Source organism: Hetaerina americana, unplaced genomic scaffold (genome assembly GCF_022747635.1).
Source record: "Hetaerina americana unplaced genomic scaffold, ioHetAmer1.1.p SCAF_2, whole genome shotgun sequence".
NCBI classification, from domain to species: Eukaryota; Metazoa; Arthropoda; class Insecta; order Odonata; family Calopterygidae; genus Hetaerina; species Hetaerina americana.
The window spans coordinates 86,845,957-86,866,465 of NW_027286763.1; the positions used below are offsets into that span (position 1 = coordinate 86,845,957).

The window sequence follows — 20,509 nt, forward strand, 5'->3', positions numbered from 1 at the left end:
GCGCGATGGTGGCAATGAGAGGGTACTATATAACGTAAGTTATTTTTTAAATATTAAAAAATCGCATTATTTCATTTTCATCAGTCCATCAAGAGGAGGCAGAAAGAGGAGGAAGAAAATCCAGGATATAGGAATAAAGCTGAAACTCTAATGTGACAGATTTAAGCGTTGATTTGGTTTAAAGAATGTATTGAAATTTTTGTTTATATACACATTGTGGCAGCTAATTAATGTATTTTAAGACAGTACGTAGGTATAAAGTTGAAGTCCTAACACGTTGGTAGGTTTCGAATTTCGGCTCCTATATTACAAATATTTGCGTATGCAAATCTGTATCCAAGGATACGCGTTGATAAATTACGAGATATTGATAGAATCGGCAAAAGATCGAATATGGATCACGAGGACACAAGAGTGGGAGCATAAATATAGCACAGAGAAATGAAGCGTGTAGGCTAATGGAGGGAATGCATTCCATCGATAAGGAAACTAGATAATCGGTAGCACTTTCGAAAAATTGGAGATGGTGAGCGCATTTACACGAGATAGCTCCAAAGCTTTGCAAACGCCAGAAAAATTGTCTAGTGGGGCTGAGAACGGGAGGACTGAATTAACTTCTATATGGGAGGCGGCGCCAGCAATTGAGTCTCGCGGCCGCATTAGAGCCTTCTCAAGAATATTACCATCCCATCCCCGAGGGAGCGTTGCCGGGAAACGACGCATAAAACCTTTGGCAGCGTTTCTTAACTCCATTTCCCATCTCACTCCTGTCCTTGACCAAAACAAGAAAACTACGGAGCTTTAAAATTCAGTATTCGAAAACGTATGTGGGAAGTTCAAAGGGGTTCCGTTGTCAACCCCAGATATTTCGAATGCATCTAGGGCGGACTAAGTAACCGATTAAATCGCAGCTGCTGGGCAAACGATGGCGTGGTGGACTTAATCGCGCTCAACCAATGGATCCGAGGAATAGCCTGCGTAGGAACGCACGTGGGTTTAATTGATAAAGACACTAACTAGTATTCATTCAATTATTTCTTCATAAACATTCCAGGTCAGAATTCGAACCTTGATCTACAAACTGCCGCCACATATGTTAGACATCATTTCCACACATCACCACACGACAAATCCATCGATGCGCAGTGATGATCGGTAAATATTTGCGCACTAATGAAAAGCACAATCGCTTGGCTTATCTGACTTAGCAGATGAAACATCTGGTGTGTAGTTTTTACCATTACATCTCCCTCGCTAGGATACGTGGGTTTTATTGTGTTATGGACACAATCTATGTCTGTCTGTACTTTCTTATCGTGTACAAGTGCGAGAGAGTGATAGCATGGAGAAATTCCTATTTACTCTTATGATAATAAACCACTCGAAGGGGGTGATTCCTGGTTGAAAGAGTGCTTGAGCACTAGCTTAGTTTCTACCATATGATTTTAAGTACATTTGAAAATTTGAAGTGAAGGAAAAAAACCCCGTAAATCCTCCATAGGGATAAGTAAAAAAAACATTACAGACACGTTTGGAGGTCAACGATTTGAAGCTCGTCGTAAATTTGATGGTATATTTCAGTGAGGCCAACTGACCTCACCGATTGATTCATCGGCCATCAGTGATATGTCAATTCATTCAATTGATTCGTCAGTCACTGATTGCTTCATCAATCACAAAATGGATATGGTATCCTTAGAGGGTAGAACCTCAGATTGGTGACCGGTGAGTCCGGGATTCAAATCTGATCGATGTTTCGAACATCGAAGCAGTCCTCCTTTGCGTGACAAATGTTTCTTTGAAAGCATAACTTGAACGGATAAAATGAACTCAATACTCAAAATACGAGGGTCATCCGGAAAGTAGTACCCGTTCGTGAAATAAAGACACAAAAGTAAATATTAACAAACATAAAAAATTTTATTTGAAAGAGGATACTTTAAACTACTTCTCAACATAATCTCCAAGCAAATTAAGGCATTTGTCATAACGTGTGACAAGTTTCTGTATTCCTGCTGCATAGTCCTTCGCCGCCAGCTCATTGAGATACGCGAGGGACCCATCTTGCACAAATTTTTGAATAATGCAGATGGTGTTTAACAATTTCATGAACAATTGTTCGAGAAACATTGGGAAAATGCTCACAGATGTCATCAATTGTGACGCGCCGATCGTTCCTCACGAATTCGTCAACTGAGCTCACCAGTTGGTCTGTAATGACAGACGGTCTCTCCGAACGCTCATCGTCGTGTGTGTTCCCCCTCCCCATGTTGAAGTTGCGACACCACCGCCGAACAGACGACTCGTCCATTACATTGTCTCCATACACCTCCTTTAATTGGCGATGAATATCACATGGGCGAACGTTTCTTGCATTGAGGAATTTAATCACTGCCCTCACTTCACAACTGGCGGCGTTCTCAATTTTTTTAAACATTGTAAACAATCACAGAAACAACACAGGCAATGCTAGCGTCACGCAACTTGGCTCAGAGAAGGCAGACAAGCCACTGAAGCTATCTGACCTCGTCCAGCGGCTACTCGCGTCGTCAGCACTTCATGCGGCACGAACGGGTACTACTTTCCGGATGACCCTCGTATATATACATTTATCACGCCATCGTCAGTAGTACTGGATCATTGTGGTTTTATTTAATCGAAGTTCGGTCGAATTGTACGTATTAATAATAATTTCTGTTGGAGTTGCAAGATTACAATTCATAAAGCACATGTGTATACACATGTGTAAGTGTATAGCACATTGGCATATTACGCACAGAGATTTTTAAGTTTTAAAAATAGATGGGAAATAAATGACGAGTAATTCCAAAATGTATTACCAGCAGATCATAATATGGTTCAGGAAAAATCGGCATCATTATTATGTTGGAGTTAAGATTTATAAGGAAGCTAAAGGGCTCACGTCCTAATCACTTAAGCTGAGCGAGTCGCAACCAAGAAGCGAGTGTAGGCGGCCATCGTTCCTTTTCCTCAAAATTCTGACAAATTTCATATTCAGGCTGGATATAACCAAGGACACTCATAGTCACCCGCATCAAAGCTCATGAGCATAACACCATCGGACCATCTTCTTAGATTTTACACAGGATCGTAAGAAAGTAGGATCAAATCCCGCAAGGGTGTATTGATCCCCAAGGGAAATTACGGGACGCTAGAGAACATAAACAGATGAGAGGCAAAGTGCTAAAATGGTACTAATGCACCAGACTGAATCCGCCACGCCCGAATGGAATCGTCGGTTGAATCGCCTTCTGTTATACCTGCCGACATTGTTAATCCTCCTTACCGGCACACTTGAGTTATAACGAGCGTAGTGTACCTCGTTGCAGAACTTACTCATAACAAAACGCTATGATTAAGCTGAAATTTCGCTTCATGGGTGAGAACAGGGCTCACTTAATGCAAAGCCCAAGGGTATGTGACATTCACGCGTTAAAAGGGTATAAATTTGGTCCGCTTCCTTTCCCTATTAAGCCTTTGATTCCTCAGGAAGATATGGTCCCCGAAAAATCACACACTTTGGGTGAAGTTGAGGGTGCCCAGAGGCGAAGAAACGGCACCTTCCGGGGTACAAGTTCCTCCCACGTAATTTGTATACCCTGGCACGAGACAACTCAATCCCTCTTCCCTCCCCGTTCAGCAACCCAACGCGTTCACAAGGGTTCATTTTCCAACCCCGCCTAATTCAACTGGTAAAAAACTTCCGCCTAGACCTGTTTCCTCATCCTCTAGCCAATGCATGCAATAGGATACACATAATTACCATATAAATAACTATAAACACAGTAATCAACCCGATGGTCGGTTTGGTAGGTGATGGTCGAGTTCACCTAATACTAAGCCCGACGGCGTCTGAAATTCACACATCAGGGTAGGGGGGGCAGTTCCTTTCGCTGTGCAGGTTATGGTTTCCCAGGAGTATCTGGTACCCGAAAAATCACATGGCTTGGGTGGAGCTACAGGTGCCCAGAGTGCCTTGCCCGGGAATCGAACCCGGAACAGTAGTCCAACGCTCTACCCCCTGACTAACGCGGCCCAAATACCATATGTAGAACACACATATGTCTCGACAAATAATGAACCCAGGAATGTGATTGTGACTGAGTACGATAGCAGAGTATCATGCAAATACCACAGGCCCTGAACAAATTTCAATTCATCCTATTTTGAAGGGAATCAGAATTCATTGTCTCTTAAATAAGTTCGATACGAGGGGAAGCATGTGAAAAAAGCATCTAAAGCAGCAATTATCTCGGATGCTGATAAATGCAGGTGGGGAGCAACAATACCTTATACAAGGTTGCATTATACCTAGTAATGGGTAACTAAATAGAAGAGGATAGAACAACTGTTCAGATACCTCTAAAACTAAATCCACAACAAAGCAAAATACACTGAATTGTATTTAAAGCGACGTCGATTTGGAGGAAACTATTACAAAAGCCTCTATAAATTACGAATGGGGAGTGAACATGGTTTATGTCAAAAAAATGTTAATGTAAACTTTGGCAAAAACTCCCTGTGCGAGATACAGGAAAAGAGAATTGAGTTCACCGGGGAGCACCCAATCTCATCCCACAATTTTTCCTTTCCACACTACCATGAAGCGAGTATGCAAGCCACGTGTGTTTCGACAGTATTTACTAGTAGTAGAAGTAGTCACATGCCAAAGGTCCAACTTATCAAGGTGAAGGCACACCATCAAAAGAACTTCCATAGTGAGAATACCAGAAACAGTCAGTCAGACCAGGACCAGTGAGGCCCTATCCCACTGTCTGAGTCCCGGGTCATATTTATATATACGCCATACCCCCATAAAATGATGAGGGGTGTTGGGGGGTCCAACGAGCATCCTCCAACCCCCCAAAAGAAATGTTTCTGGGAGGATCTAGGTATAGGTTAAATATATAATAGATTTTACACTCAAATCGAGTTTTTGAAACAATGGGTAAAGCTAGATAAACACCCAATCGTAATTTTCAAAAATAAAAACCCGCCTCATTGTAAGAGGAACCCTCCTCGTATGTTATCTTACAGCTCACCCGAAGTCAGTGTGTTCTCCAAGATGCAAAAGTATTAACCTTAACAATGCGGAGAGTGAAAGTCTCCCTAACAAAGTATCGAAATTGGCACTTGTGATTCACAATATAGAAATCCTAGATTACGAATATAATAATATCCACATGAAGGACAGATGACAAGTAATCCGCATACTGGATTCAAAATCTGTTCCTTTGAATGATAACAATAACTTAACTAGTAAAATGAAAATAAATGAAAATTTTCAAGGTGTTCTCGGTGGTTTAGCTCGTGCCATTCACGTAATGGGTTCGAGTCTTATAAAATGAGAATAATTTTACGTGTGCATAACATCAATTGCATCCCATATCCAATAAAAACAGCATTTAAAAGTTAAAGAGTGGTAACTGGTGGTGTAAACTCTTCAACGGAACAAGTGATAATCAACTACCGCTATGGTATCAAACGCAGTACATTTCCAGCATAATTAATTCAGTAGAAAGTACCAACAACAGTATTCAATCCGAAGGTATGAAGAATTTGAAAAAGTAGCGGTTAAAATATATTTCCGAAAAAATAAAATCAGCTAAAAAATAAATAGACTTGAACTCTCAAGGTCTTGGGCGATATGTACCAATTCTTAAGATCTTCCCTACATTCTAATCGATATATCCTTGACATGAAGAGAGTACCATATAGACACGTGAGAATTAACTCAAAGGAAGAGACTCGAAATAACAATCTTATTTTTTTCGAAAATCGACGACAGATCTCCGCCTTTCCAGGTTGGATCATCCTGACTGTGGCGCTCCTCGTATTCTCCGTCCTGATCGCCATGTTTCCCAGACACCTCCCGAAGAAAGGAGCCCCGTCCTTGCCCAGCGACAGGGCGAGGGAGCTGCAGGACAGTCTCCAGCCTCTGAACGTGGAGGGTGGAAAGGTCCCTTCCGTCGCTGGCGACGGCGCGGCCCTCTGGGCGGGCGGGAGGAAGCAGGACGTGGAACGGTCTAAAGGCGAGGAACACACCCCGAAGCTCAAAGGTAAAATGTCCTTCTGACATCCTGAAGAACCCAGTTACTGCATCTTGAACGTACTTTGGCGGACTGAATCAATGGAAAACGACCTGCGCACCTATTGGAAACCTTCAATAACTCAAAATCGCCATCTTAATTTTAGTCTGTTTTAAACATTAAAAGCTGAAAATTAAAGATAATAAATATTACTATTACCTAAAATTAGGCAAAATTTAAAACAAAACAATGAAATAAAACCAATAAAATGACACTATTGAATAAATAACTGAATTCTCTACAACATAAAATGACATATTCATATGTATCGTATATTCCACAAACATATGTAAGGATACTCGTATGTGGACCTGCATCAATTATCTTTCTAAATTTGTTTGAAAAAGTATGTCCATGGAGGGTTGATTTTTGCAATATTGATACGGGAGTATCGATTGCGGTTCATGTTTTCTGAAGTATTGTCACAATAGCCAGGGGTTCTTTGTCCTGTTTTCTCATCGATAACGCCAAATTGGATTAAATTACTATCAACTCTTAAGGGTCATCCAATGCACTTTGAGACTATAATTGCCAAATTTTCGGTGTCTATTCTACTGTTAAATATTATGAAAAACTTCTTGACTGACCATCTAACTTCTCTTCTTCTTTTCCACGCCCCCAAAGACTTCCCTGCGGCACTCGGCAGGTTGCTTCAGAATAAAATATTAATGGTGAACAATTTTGCTGGAGTTTTCTACGTACTCGGGGCGTCCGGTTACATCACTTTCTCCACGAAGTACATGGAGACTCAGTTCCAGCAATCGGCAGCTGGAGCGAGCATCATTGCGGGTGAGATTTCAAAATAAACTGCATTGACCATCCCATTTTTCAAGGTGCACCCCTGTGGTGCGGGGTGGCAAATATAGTACTTAATAGTACACATTAATACTGAACTGGTCAATACACATTGATTACTGGAGAGTTAGCATTGGTAATTAGGAGGAGGGGGTTACCAGTGACCTGTTTCGTGCCGATTCAATTTTATGGTTTAATAATTGTGGTGCCAAGCTTCGCCCGGGCGTGATTATTGTGTTCAATATTTCGTCTTGAGTTAAATTAAATATCTGTATTTAAATGCATTCAAATTTTTCAATCAAGAAGTAGTTACATTTTTTAACCACGCAAAAACTTGTGCAGCTGACAGAGTTTGATGGTATGGAAGTTTCGAGATTTTAATGGGATGGGTGGGTCCTAGCGTGGTACTGATTTCTAGAATCTGGGGTATCGCAAGGAGGTGTGTGAACGACAGACCTAAGAGAGTTTTTAGAGGCTCTTTTATTGTTTTAAAACACCATGGGTATTACTCTACACATTATCAAACAAAGACAGAGATCCTAATGTTTCATTCCCAGCACATTTTGTTTTAACCTAGTTCGAACACATCATTGAACTTCAATTAACTAAATCTTCGATCCCCGATTCGCAATGAAAGACCTACTGCCAAGGCTGCTTGGTGAGGCTGGTGCTGGAAACACAGCTTACATTAACCATGCTTCACAATCATGAGAGAAATGTCACAATTGCATTGGGCTCAGTCATCCAAAGGGTTTCAAGTTGCCCTACAGTACCACCGATAATCAACAAAAAGACTGATATGATAAAGCTCACCGCACATGAGACTCAAATGACATCCACAGTCGAGTACAGAAATCATGAGATTTCCTCATAAGAACCTGCATTGTGGCCTTTTTATTTCACCATTTCTATGCATGGTTTAAAAAAATTACTGTGTAATATTCGCGACTGATTGCTCATCTGAAGTGAAATATATGAGTGGCGAGGCATTTAAAAAAACAGCCAAATCATAGGGATCTATTAAAAAAATGTTCCAAATAAAGTTGGTAACACTCGATCGGAAATGAATGTGATGTCATTATATTTACTGTAGGTCTCAAAATTTCCCGAAACACCTTCCGAAGAAGTGCACATCTTCCTTCCAAAGTTACTAAAGGGCGTGGGCGCAGCAGGGCGGCCTGCAGGCTCTGAACGTGGGGGAGCCTTCCCTTCAGTCTTAGGAGACAGCGCCTAGGGAAGGTCAAGATTAAAACAACGGAACTGTGCTTTCTTTTCCTGCAGGATTCGATCGATCATTCAGTTTTGAGGAAAAAATTGAGTAAATAACCAAAGCCAAAGATTTCACCATGATCAAAATTTGGTTATGTCAGGCGTCGCCACGCTACAACAGCAGTATATGTACAACGTGGAGGAAAACTATTTCTCTTGAGAGCTGAATGTGTTCTCGAAATCATCATTTTTTACACTTGAATAATCAGACCTCTTAAATAGAGAAAAAGCAATTTAGCTTCCCGTCCAAATCCCTAAATCGATCCATCTTGCATCATTCACTCCAAATTTTCACCTCTCGTTTGTTCTCCTGCAAGGTACGGCGGGTATTCTGGCGATGGTGGCCGGTTTCCTCGCCTCCGGTATCATCATCTCGAAGTTCCGGCCCAGGCCGCGTCTAATCCTCGGCTGGAATGTGTTGGTGGGGATCGGCTACATTATGGCGGAGCTGAGCTTCATCGGCCTAGGGTGCGCGACCACTCCTCTCCACGGAGCCGCCAGCAATGGCAGGTGAGTCACGGCGGGACGATATATGTAATTCAGTACATAAAATGGGAGGCGACCAACAGCTAAAGACGTCGCTTGAGTCGTAAACGTTCGGAGGGTAATTTGTAAGGGGTAGGATTTTCAGGAAATGGGAAAGGGTGGAGAGAAACCCGGTGTCGGCATTAGCCCCACAATTATAACATCCCATCCGACGGACGGCGTACTACCTTGATCAAAAAGTTCCCGGAATAACCACCGTGTGGCGCTCCCATCGTTCCGATTTGAGTTCTGTTTTTTTTGTTAAATTGGTACATCTGTTGTTGATATTCCCTTTAAATCTTAGTGTCATAACTTGACATTTGCAAAAGTTACGTAGCCAAGAGTACATCTATCTCTGTGTGTGTTGGCGATTTTTTACAATTTCAGAAATGGATTTAAATTTGCAACAACGAACTTGTATTAAATTTTGCGTAAAAAACGGATTTAGTGACAGAGGGCGGTCGACGAACTCGTCGGCTGGTACTCAAAATGGAGATTCGGTGTCAACGAGGACAAAACCCAGGCGATCGTCTTCTCCAAGGGACCGAAGGAGCCCGGCGAAATCCTCGTCGGAGCGACGGAGGTCCACTGGGCGGAGACGGTGCTTTACCTGGGCGTTGTCCTCGACAAGCGTCTCTCCATGCGGCACCATGTGATGAGGACATCCGGCATCGCGGCATCCCGGCGGCAGGCTATCGCCCCGATCCTCTGCAATCCTTGCGTTCCTCTGCAGAGGAGACTCAACCTCTTCTCGGCGGTGCTACGACCAACGCTTGCATATGCCGCACCCGCCTGGTGCGGCATCATGTGCGACGGCGCAAGGAGCAGGCTGTATATCGCGGACAGGAGAAACCTGCGAGCAGCATTGCAGATCGGATGGATTCCGGGGAACGAGGCGCTTTGGTCGCTTTCCGGAATAAAACCCCTGGAAAACACGCTTCAGGAGCGGTCGCGGGCCTTCCGGAGAAAAGCGGCATCCTCCACCCACGGGGAACTCCGCGGCATCACTGATGTCGTGGTTTGCCCGTGGGATAAACATCCACGCCCACGTGCAGCGACGGGGGAAAAGGAAGACCAGCCGCCGGAGAAGCGGCGTAAGTGTAACGGCCATTTCGGGGCCATTTAGCCCCGAAATGGTACGACACGAACGGGGTCCCTAGGAAACCCCGGGAGAAAAGCCGAATCGATCATCGCTGAAGAGCAGGAATGCTGGGCAGCGAAAAGACCGGCGAGGAGCTGGTCACTCACCATAGGGAGGACGTTGGAAATGTTGGAAAAGTTTTTCGGCAACGATTCTCTAAAAAAAACGGTCGTTTACCAGTGGCACGAGCGGTTCAGAAGTGGTCGTGAGTCAATCGAAGATGATGAACGCAGTGGCAGACCATCGACATCGAAAGTCGGTGAAAAAATTGATAAAGTAAAAGAAATGTTGGTCAATAACCGCAAATTAACCATCAGAGAAATAGCGGAGGACTTGAACATTGCCTATGGATCCGCCCAAGACATTGTGGTTAATGATTTAAGTTTCCGTCGTGTAGCAGCAAAGTCGGTGCCAAAAGACCTCAATTTCATGCAAAAAAGAGACCGTGTTGACGTCGCAAAAGACATGATTTGCGAGGCTGAATCCGATCCCACATTCATCAAAAGGATCATTACTGGAGACGAGACGTGGGTTTATGAGTACGACACGCAATCCAGACATCAGGCAAGTGAATGGCGTTCACCAAATGAGCCGAGACCAAAAAAACCACGTCGTTTTCAGTCAAAAAAGAAGGCAATGCTGACGGTTTTCATGGATTACAACGGTGTAGTGCATCATGAATTTTTGCCAGAAGGCCAGACAGTAAACAAAGAGTATTATTTGGGAGTTATGAGACGTTTGCGTGAAGCAATTCGCCGAAAGAGACCAGAAATGTGGGCAGAAAACTCGTGGATTTTGCACCAATGATAACGCACCGTCGCACAGTGCTATCATTATTCGTAATTTTTTGACGAAAAATGCAACAAATACCATCCAACAGCCACCGAATTCACCTGATTTGGCTCCCTGTGACTTCTTTCTGTTCAATCGAGTTAAAAAACCATTACGGGGAACGCGTTTTAGCAGCCGAGAGGAAGTAATGGAAAAATCGCAGGAAGCACTGATGGACATACCGAAAACCGACCGTAACTTTTGCAAATGTCAAGTTATGACACTAAGATTTAAAGGGAATATCAACAACAGATGTACCAATTTAACAAAAAAAACAGAACTCAAATCGAAATGATGGGAGCGCCACACGGTGGTTATTCCGGGAACTTTTTGATCAAGGTAGTATTCCACTTGAGTTACTCTCCAAATGGTACCCAAGAAGGCTTCCAAATACCTCAAACTCTGCCACCGCCTGGAATCGAATCCAACTCAACGGGGTGGGAAGCCAGCATGATTGTCACTGCATCAATCTGATCTCCACAAAATGCTTAAGTAATGCCTGATATTTTACTCATTATCTTCCTTATGAGGACATTGTCTTCATTATACATTTATATTATCCGAAATTCGGAAAACACCAATGGAAAATGATTTCTCTGTTTATTAAAGGATGCCGACGCATTCATTAAGTTTTCTCAGTTATACGCTGTATTCAATGATGTCATATCTTCCTCATCACTTTAGTTAGTTTTATTAAGTAACTTATCATTAATGTGATTATTTGTACAGTTTGGGTCAATATTCCAGCTACATATTACGAATATTGTTAATCAAGGATGACTTTAGCGGTGCATTTACTGTACACATGCATGCTTACTTATTGCCTTTGAATATGATGGTAACAATTGTTGATAACCTATTTTAATGGGTAATTTTTTCCGTAACTTGATTGGTTTGCTTGTTAAATGTAATATCCCATTAGAACTCATTTTATTTTCTGCAGGAATTTTTCCTTTAGATAATTTAAAATTTTTGGAGTCGTTTTCCATAAGCCTAACAGTAAATTACTAATTAAGTGTCCTGTTGTAGAATAACTGCCACCCAAACTTTCTCTTTTTTTACAGAAACAATTTTATAGGACACAATTTTCCTAGATATTAGGAATAGTTCCTCAATTTTATAAGAAATCACAGGGGTTTTCCTTCTGCACTCTCTTGCCCTGCATCAATAAATTAGTCTTCAAGATCTTTAAACAGGCCGAACTCATTATTAAAAAAGTTTCTTGCACTCTGCACGGATTGCAATTGCTTTTATTCCTCTTGCAGAAACAGGCAATTAACTGCTGATCCGCGTGCGATTTTCACAAGGAAAACAGCAGTATTTCTTCCTTTACCATAGAACACACTCGCCTTTAAAGAAGATACTCTTATGATGAACGAATTCCCTGCGTTAAAGAAAACATCTTTTGGTGTTTTAGATCCCCTCACATTCACATTAATACTGAATATCTCTGATGCAATTAAATATGAAATTTACTAATTCTTGGATGCAAATAATAAACCATTTGCTGGTCCCCAAACTAAAACATCTGACCACTCATTATTATTTTGCAGTATCAATTTCATATGTGTGAAAATTTATCAAGAAAATACGTTTAACTTGACTGGGATTAGGGCACAAATGAATTTGGGATATCCCTTGTCCAGTTGGGTTAACCGATTCCACCACCAAACCATAGTAATTCAGGTGAGTTGAATAGAAAAGATTTAATCAGCAACAGACCTGCCCACTAACAAACTATTTATGGCGAATGACTGCACATAAGTTCTTTAGCATTCATTTTTGCGTTCGAAACGCGAATCCTTTTGTAAAACTCACGAAAGCTTTGGATTTCCTTGACGGCGTTGCAATGTGGTTTAGTAGTACGAACCTTCTATTCTCACCAGCTTTTGCGTAGCCAGCTGTCAAATTGCTGCCTCACAGAGAATGTTCACAATCAAGGAAAATGCCATTCTCTTCTACATGTATTCTGGGAAAAATTAGGGAAAGAGGAGCATCTGAAGTAATAATATCTCCTTTTGTAGTCTTCAAGGAAATCCACATTAGAAGCCCATCAGCAGGAAGGAGATATGCCCTTTATCTTTTTGCGGTATCCGATAAACAATTCCACGAGGGTCTGAAATTCCACGGAACACGGTAGAAATGTTACTTTTCAAATATCAACAGTCACCCTTAAAGCTAAAGAGATCCCGCCCTTTAAAATTATTTAGAAACAAGTTTCACAGAACCCACTTTTAATTCGACAGATCCGAATTCATTTAAAGAGACTCATACATACTCATGTCAGACTTTGACAGATTAAAGGCGAGATTTGACGCTTACCTCAAACCCATGCTCTTGACCGTGCAAATAGCCCACGCCCCAGATTACCGGTGGAGATGTGCTCATGATTCCATTTTTACCTTCGCGATACGAGGATTTGAGAGCAGTGGAACCACCAGACAGATGTACAAGTACCAGCGTTCCAGTCAGTAATTAAGGGGTCAGGTTTTTTGCGTAATGAGAGATACCCTTATTATCACAAATTGGACGGTAAAATTTATTTTTCCTATTCGGGTTTCGCTACATTGCGAGAAATCTCAGCGACCCGTTTTTCAATGAGAAACATTATGTTGATCCCCTAAAATTCTAAAAAGTGGAATTAAAAACTAAAAACCAGCAAGGCAGATCTCTCAATCAATATTTCAGACTCCGAGTGGAGGGAAGCAGACCGCTAAACTTTTAAAGAAACCATAATATATCCACAATGTAAATTAAATGGCCATTTTAATTACGGTATATGTACGCACACGAATATATACAAACAAAAGATAAGTCCATTTCAAGGCTCAGATAATATCCACCCCTTATAATTGTAGGCTTTTTTTCATTTGGATAAGCGGTAAACACATTGCGATTGAAAGACGTGCTAGAAGCAATAATCGTAATGAACACATTACTGCCTGACGTAAAAATACTTTTCACAACTCAGTCATACTCTAATGTAAACAATGCTTTTAGCCGTGATGGTTTTAATGAAAAATTCTTTGCATTTTCAACTTCTTGTTTAAATGAATAATTGATACGGCGAAATGCAAAGACATTGGTATTTTATTTCTGAAAAAAGATCTCGGGATTGCAGATGGAATAATTAAATTATAATTTCAAGAAAATTACCTGATTGGAAAACAATTGAACGCAAACGCAAATTTGCAACCAATGCGTGTAAAATCTGACTTTGATTGCATTGCTTACATTCATCTGTAAGGATGGAAATATTTGATAAGAGTTAAATAAAATACATAGTTGTCCCAATAAAAACTCATTCGCTCTCCTTTAAAGCATGGCGCTAAACTCCGAGTGCAACTCCGGGTGCGGGTGCCATGAGTATTCCAGGTACTCGCCCGTCTGCTCCGCGGACGGACAGATGACGTTCTACTCGGCGTGCTACGCCGGCTGCAAATTTGTCGACGAGAAGATTGTCACCAACAGTCCAGGTGTCCTCATCCCGACGAAAAGGGTGACCAGGGTAAGTGACAAGGGTGGACGAAAATTAACTTGGGCAGCATGATCACTGTCACTGAGAGAGGAGATGCTTACTCATTATTTTCTTAGGTCATGATAAGGCAAGGCATATATCTACGCCGTCGCTGAGCTTATCTTTCCAGGTTGTCAGTGCACAAGCCACCGCACCAACCTAATGGGGTCAGGATTGTGCGTTGGCTAATGTACTGGCTCTCCACCCTGAGGTCCTGGGTTCTAATCCCAGAGGTGGCCGGATATTTTAGTGGTATCCCGATATCATTATATAGATCATGGTAGGGGCCATCGTACTTGGGGTGTTTCATGGAGAGCTTTTTGATTACGCCGTCCGTCGGATGGGACGTTGAACAGTGGGCCCCTTATCATTAAGTGTAGGCTAATGCTAATGCCAATTTCGACCCTTCCTCCGTTCCCTGCATATCCTACCCCTACCAAATCACCCACCTATTCCTAATGGCGCTAATGACCTTAGCTGTCGGTCGCCTCCGCTAATAGCTATTACTAATACTAATTGCAATGCCACTTCCACTGCCTACTCGTATCACTGTCTCGTAGAACGAGGTACTTTGAGGCAGTGGTGTGAGAACTTTTCCCAAGGCAATGTGGAGAGGGAGTAAACTCAGGCGGGCCGAATCGGTGGAGATTCCGCAAAATATGCATTAATTAGGTAATTAGCCTACTCTCAACGATAGGCGCCAAGGCGGTACAACTGCTTAACGTCCTATCCGACGGGTGGTGTACTCACTAAAGGCAAATTTGCTCTACTTTTGAATGAAATGAGGAAAATATATTAGAGGAATTTGCGACCAATCCATTGTCCTATGGTATCTCTTCGGGATTATTTGGTTAGAAGTTTCTATGTGAACAGTTCAGTTAGATTGCCATTGTGTGGATAATACTATAAGAGGCTCACCGATAAATGCAAGGCGTAAGTGCTTGAAGTGAATTATGATTTTGCCATCTCGATTCCTGAATTATTCCGACTTATGCCGTACTCGGTGAAAGTAACTCAATCCTCCGATCACTTCTATCTCGATGTCACCGTCGAGCTAAAAAGCAACCTGCATGCTGAACGTTTCCTTATTACGCATTAATTAATAACGACTCTATTCCGGTTTCATTTTAGATTTGAAATAAGCAATAATAGAGTGAGAGAATGGAATTGATAGCGAGGCGGTCTTTATAAAAGTATGCAAATTCTGATAAACGTTCGATGATCTCTAGTCATTAACTTTTTTCCCTGGGAATTTTGGAAGGTAGCTTTCCCCAAACTATCGTCCCAACAAATGGCAGAGAAAGGGTGAAGAGATCACTGATCCACTTGTAGGTTTCTTCGCCATTATTTCAAATACCTGGACCGATGCAACCCACAAAGTTCTCCCTCGCACGACTTCCGTACAAAAAACGCTGACGTGAGATAAAACGAAGTACTCATCGGGAAACAACTTCGCGCCGCCAACGACAAAAATAATCTAATCGAGCTGTTCTCCACGGAATAAGTGCGCATCGGTAATCGACATTCGCTCGAAATCACTCACGGGTACTGGAAAGAGAAACGTTTGAGGAGGTAAGAGGTCGCGGGAGAGAGAGAGAAAGAGAGAGAAGGGGGATTACGCAATTGCATCCTCAATGGCAGAGCTATGGGAAAATGAAAAATTAATTTCGATTGCAAGCCACCGAAGGTGATCTATCCAGGGGAGGAGGAGTAGAAGAAACTTGAAGTTACTCCTCATCAACCCAGCCAAGGTTACGCCTAGATGATGACGACGCGCATAATTCGTCATTCGTTGCGTGCTACGTAATAATCTAATGGAAGGCGCCATAACGTGCGGAACGAGAGTAAAAATCATCTCGTGAAGCCGGGAATCTTGGAATTCCTCAGATTTTTAAGAGGAAGGAGTCGGGCAGCTTAGACCATGAGTCTATCCCACGAAAAAAAATTTTTAAATACCTCAGCGACCGGTTCTATATGCCTTGCGAATGGCCGTAACTATCGAGAAACGAACACCAAGGTTATGGGGATCTGAGGCAAATGACTGCGTAAAAGACGATAGCACGCAAGACTGGTGTTGGATGGGAGGTATGCATATTTTAAGATGTGCGCAGAAGTATTGTCCGCTAGGCAACCCATTTTGTGGCACCACCCAGGAGCCCTTACTTTTCCCATCTAACCTGACAGAGGTCATCACTATCCCACACCCAAACGCACAACACTTTTGGTTAATTTATGCCATCGTGCCCGCTTGCAGTAATTATGACAACTATTTTTTAATGCACACGCGGCGTGCTGTAACAATTCTATGTGTTAAGAATGTGTGGGTAATGTAAGTGAAGCTATAAGTAGATTTGTAAATGGTTGGCTCTTAGAATAGGTGGCGTTTACAATACATGTATGTACAGATACGGTTTGACGTCCTACCAGGCAGAATATTGTTCTCTAAAAGTACCAATCTTAACTTGGCACTTTACGAATCGGATCATCAACGAAAAATCCGGCCTCTATGGTTTGCCCCTGTACCCTAAAGGGTTGAAAGCCCCGATGCCAAAGTAGTCCGCATACTACTTCAAATACTTCTGATCAAATGCAATATTTCCAACGCAAGTAGAAGTCCACGTTGGAAGAACCTGAAAGTCTAATTTATTCGGACTAGACAACATCGAAGTTGTTCTCATTTCATCAAAGTAATATTCGTTAAGCAAAATAATATGCACAGTCTCATATGAAATATCTAAGTGGTATATACCATATATCAAAGTCCACCACATGTACGTAATCTTAGAGGAACCAAGAAATAGACACGAATCAGTACAATGGTACAATACATTGCGATTCCATTCAGGGTTCGACGAGCTGCTGCGATGTAATTTTATATAAGTTCAAGACATTGTGTTGTGGGATTAGAATTACGAAGTAAATTTGATGTGGTGGTGCTATGTGATGATTGAATGACGATTCATAACGCATCGTAATTAAAAGTTTGGAAAGTTGAATATTAAATCGAACTAAAAGTATAAAGATAAGGTAAAATTTGGTGAAAAATTCCCTTTTTTTAGCGTAGTGGTTAAACGACAATATTAATCATTTATCACGTTTTACATCTGTAAAACTGTTAATTATGCAGTTTTTCTAACGTCTAATGCTGTACTACTGTTTGGGCAACACTGCTAGATAAAATTATGCATTAATTTGAACACATGAGTTTATAATGAATCCAAAATATAAAGCATGTAATAGCAAAAAATAGTGTTTTAACAGTGCGTGCGACGTTAGGAGGGGGTGGTTGGTTTTAATGGGGGAGCGGAGTGACTCATAGAGTTTAATGAGGGTGTAAACCTCCGTTTTAAGTTTCACCAAGGGTGAATTCCATATATATATATATATATATATATATATAATATATATATATATATATATATATATATATATATAAAATATGTGTGTGTATGTATATATATAGATGATTTCGTCGACGTAACACGGAAGTGTTGAATAATAAATTGGACAGCAACAAACAATATTGAAACACATAAAAAGATCACTCACACGTAATTTCTTGATCATTTCGACGGAATACTGCTCCGTCTTCATCAGAAGATATTTACTTCTATATCTTCCGATGAAGACGGAGCAGTATTCCGTCTAAATGATCAATAAATAATGCGTGAGTGATCTTTTTATGTATTTCTATATTGTTTGTTGCTGTCCAATTTATTATTATATAATATAATATATAAACACCACATTACTTAGACAATAAAACGCCACACACAGTATCCATATTGGGATTCGATCCCGTGAGCATCGGTTTAGCCGGCGAACGCGTGACCCACCAAGTTATACCCCAAGCAATACCATGAGCTACCATGGTAATCAACTCGAAGGCTGATTTTGATTGGCGAGTGTTGAGCACCCATCGTACCAACTGCAAGCAAGCAGTACTGTGAAATTCACAAAATCAGAGTAGGGAAGAGTTCTTTCCCTCCTGCGTTTTCCAAGTATCCAGGGAGATCTTGTATGTATAAGTATACTCGATAAGTCACACAGTTTGGGTGAGACCGAAGCCGTCCACAGGCATTACCCAGATCCTTCGGGTTGAATAGCCGAATTCTCGACTCACTAGACTGCCAAGCCTTGTGCAACTCGATGCCGCAATGCCTAAGGGATGTCGCCCGTATACATCTCGCTGCGTCCTTTTTCACATTCGATCCACGTCGCAAATGCAAGCGGGCGACGTTCAACGCTGTTCGAGCCTCGCACAGTCCAGAAATTGTACGTTCAAGCTCGACTCAAAAGCTTGTCGACCGAGAAGTTTTGTGACGTAGAGAGTTGGTGTGAAATCGAGGGCGCGTCGGGAGAGGCAGTAATTATCCATACCCCTCCCACGGGGTGGACTGCGACGCAGCGTGTCTCATGCGGAGAAATGATGGCGTGCCGATTACGCAACGAGGTGCATAGCCTCACTCCTTCACCACTAACCTCGTCTCCGCAATGAAGAGCGCACCATAGACGCGGATGCGGGCGTTCACGTGTAAATAAAGCGCCCTTCTATCGGTAATGGCTTTCGTACTTGGCGCTGCAGAGGACACGCTCGCGCACCTTTTTGCACATCACTAACCTGGCGTTGCCAAGTCGATGACCAAATACCCAACAACGAAGGCGAATCTCCTTGTATGCGCAAATATCATAAAAAAACTTACTGCCTCGAAATTAAAAAAAAACTATAAGTCAGTTTACGATGTCTGTCAATTCTTCAATGGAACGCAGTTCTTGGGAAAAAGGAATCATTAATGCTTTTGACACAGTTTCGAAATGAATATTTACTTTATTCGCTTTTCTTGATGATTAACTAATTTTCCAGGTTTTGCTAACCTGTTCAAGTAAATGTAATATGCTGATCATGGCCACTTTCGGCTTGTTTTTATCCATCCCTTTGCAAAGATCTGTAAAATATGAACCCCCTCCATCTTACACAACAATCGGCGCTAAAACTAATAACAAATATGCATTTTATATAAAAAAAGCTCATTTAGTTTTGACGAAAGTGTTTTTCATTAGGTTAATTGATAAGTTCAATTAAGTGCTTGTCCCTAAAAATCTCACTACCAAGAATGACAATTGTTTTGTTTAATTTATTATTAACATATTTAGCGCAATATGCTGTCGACTAGATGTTGCAAACGATCCCGATATCCCTTTTCCTGGAATCACTTCTCTCCATAATGCGGCATTTCTTTAGACGGACTATGTGAAGATTCGCGCATCTTGAAGCAGACGATTCACAACCCAACGAAAAGCCTTCGCTATATTATTATTGCTATCGGTACCATAACACAAATTTCCTCTGCAGAGTTCGTGGTCACGAATCTTGAGATGAAGATCCAAAGACTCGCGTAAACCTTGAGGGCCGTAGAGCGAAATTTGATTAATCGTTAAGAAGATTGCATCGAAATGTCAAGTATACTATATATGTCACATCAATAAAATTTCCTTATTCGTAGCCCTACGTGGACCAGCAAATGACGATGATATAACCAGGTCTTACCCAGTCCGTTTTTAAAGAAATTTACATCGAAAATACAAGATTTTACCTAAGCCCTTCTGTGGCGATGGAAAACTATCACCAGAAAAATTTCGGATGAATGGGGCAGAAGTACACATCGTTCTCGCGAGAAACTGACATCATGTGAGCAATTACGGAAGAGTTATAACAAGTTAACAGCACCAACCCGCCTTTGTTTACAGGATATTAATTAATTTGTGTGAATGCACCGAAATCGCTTAATTTAAAAAAAATGGTGCCTAACAACTAATATAAAATAAATTTTAGAGCATGTTTTATATGTGAATAATTAACTCATAGTTTAGGAATTAGAAATTCCTAGAATGCATGAAAATTTTACATGGGCTTCATATATGTTTACGATATACGAATGCATGGGCGTTGCAATTATTTCATCACTCGTCATTCACGCAGGAACTAAGGTAACACATTGCCGCATGGAGTCACGATTGAAACCCTTAAAGGTTCTAATAGCCCACCTGGATAACAGCGATAACGCGTTCGCCATTTAAAATTTGGAGATCACTAGCCGGGTACCGATACATGAACAAAAACCAGCATAATGAAGTTAAATAGTCTCAATGACGAAACGGAGCCATATTTATCACTGTACTCATGGAGTGCGATTAGAATGGAGGTTGACTCAGAACACATCTCAGATTTATCATAAAAAGGTATCGACTGCATTTCATATTGAAACCTCGGTTGTGATGGTTCGTTATCAATTTAATCGCCCCATCTGATCTCCTCTGATA

The 20,509-nt window shown here is 41.5% G+C and overlaps 1 protein-coding gene across 1 annotated transcript in view; it reads left to right on the top strand.

Annotated features, from left to right (window-relative positions):
- The window catches only part of Oatp33Ea (Organic anion transporting polypeptide 33Ea), an 82,593-nt gene that overhangs the window by 51,377 nt on the left and 10,707 nt on the right, over window positions 1-20,509 (top strand). The window contains exons 6-9 of the mRNA XM_071585736.1: window positions 5,826-6,080; window positions 6,735-6,899; window positions 8,492-8,684; window positions 13,993-14,179. Coding sequence (XP_071441837.1) covers window positions 5,826-6,080; window positions 6,735-6,899; window positions 8,492-8,684; window positions 13,993-14,179 — 800 coding nt within the window. The remainder of the gene's footprint in view (window positions 1-5,825; window positions 6,081-6,734; window positions 6,900-8,491; window positions 8,685-13,992; window positions 14,180-20,509) is intronic.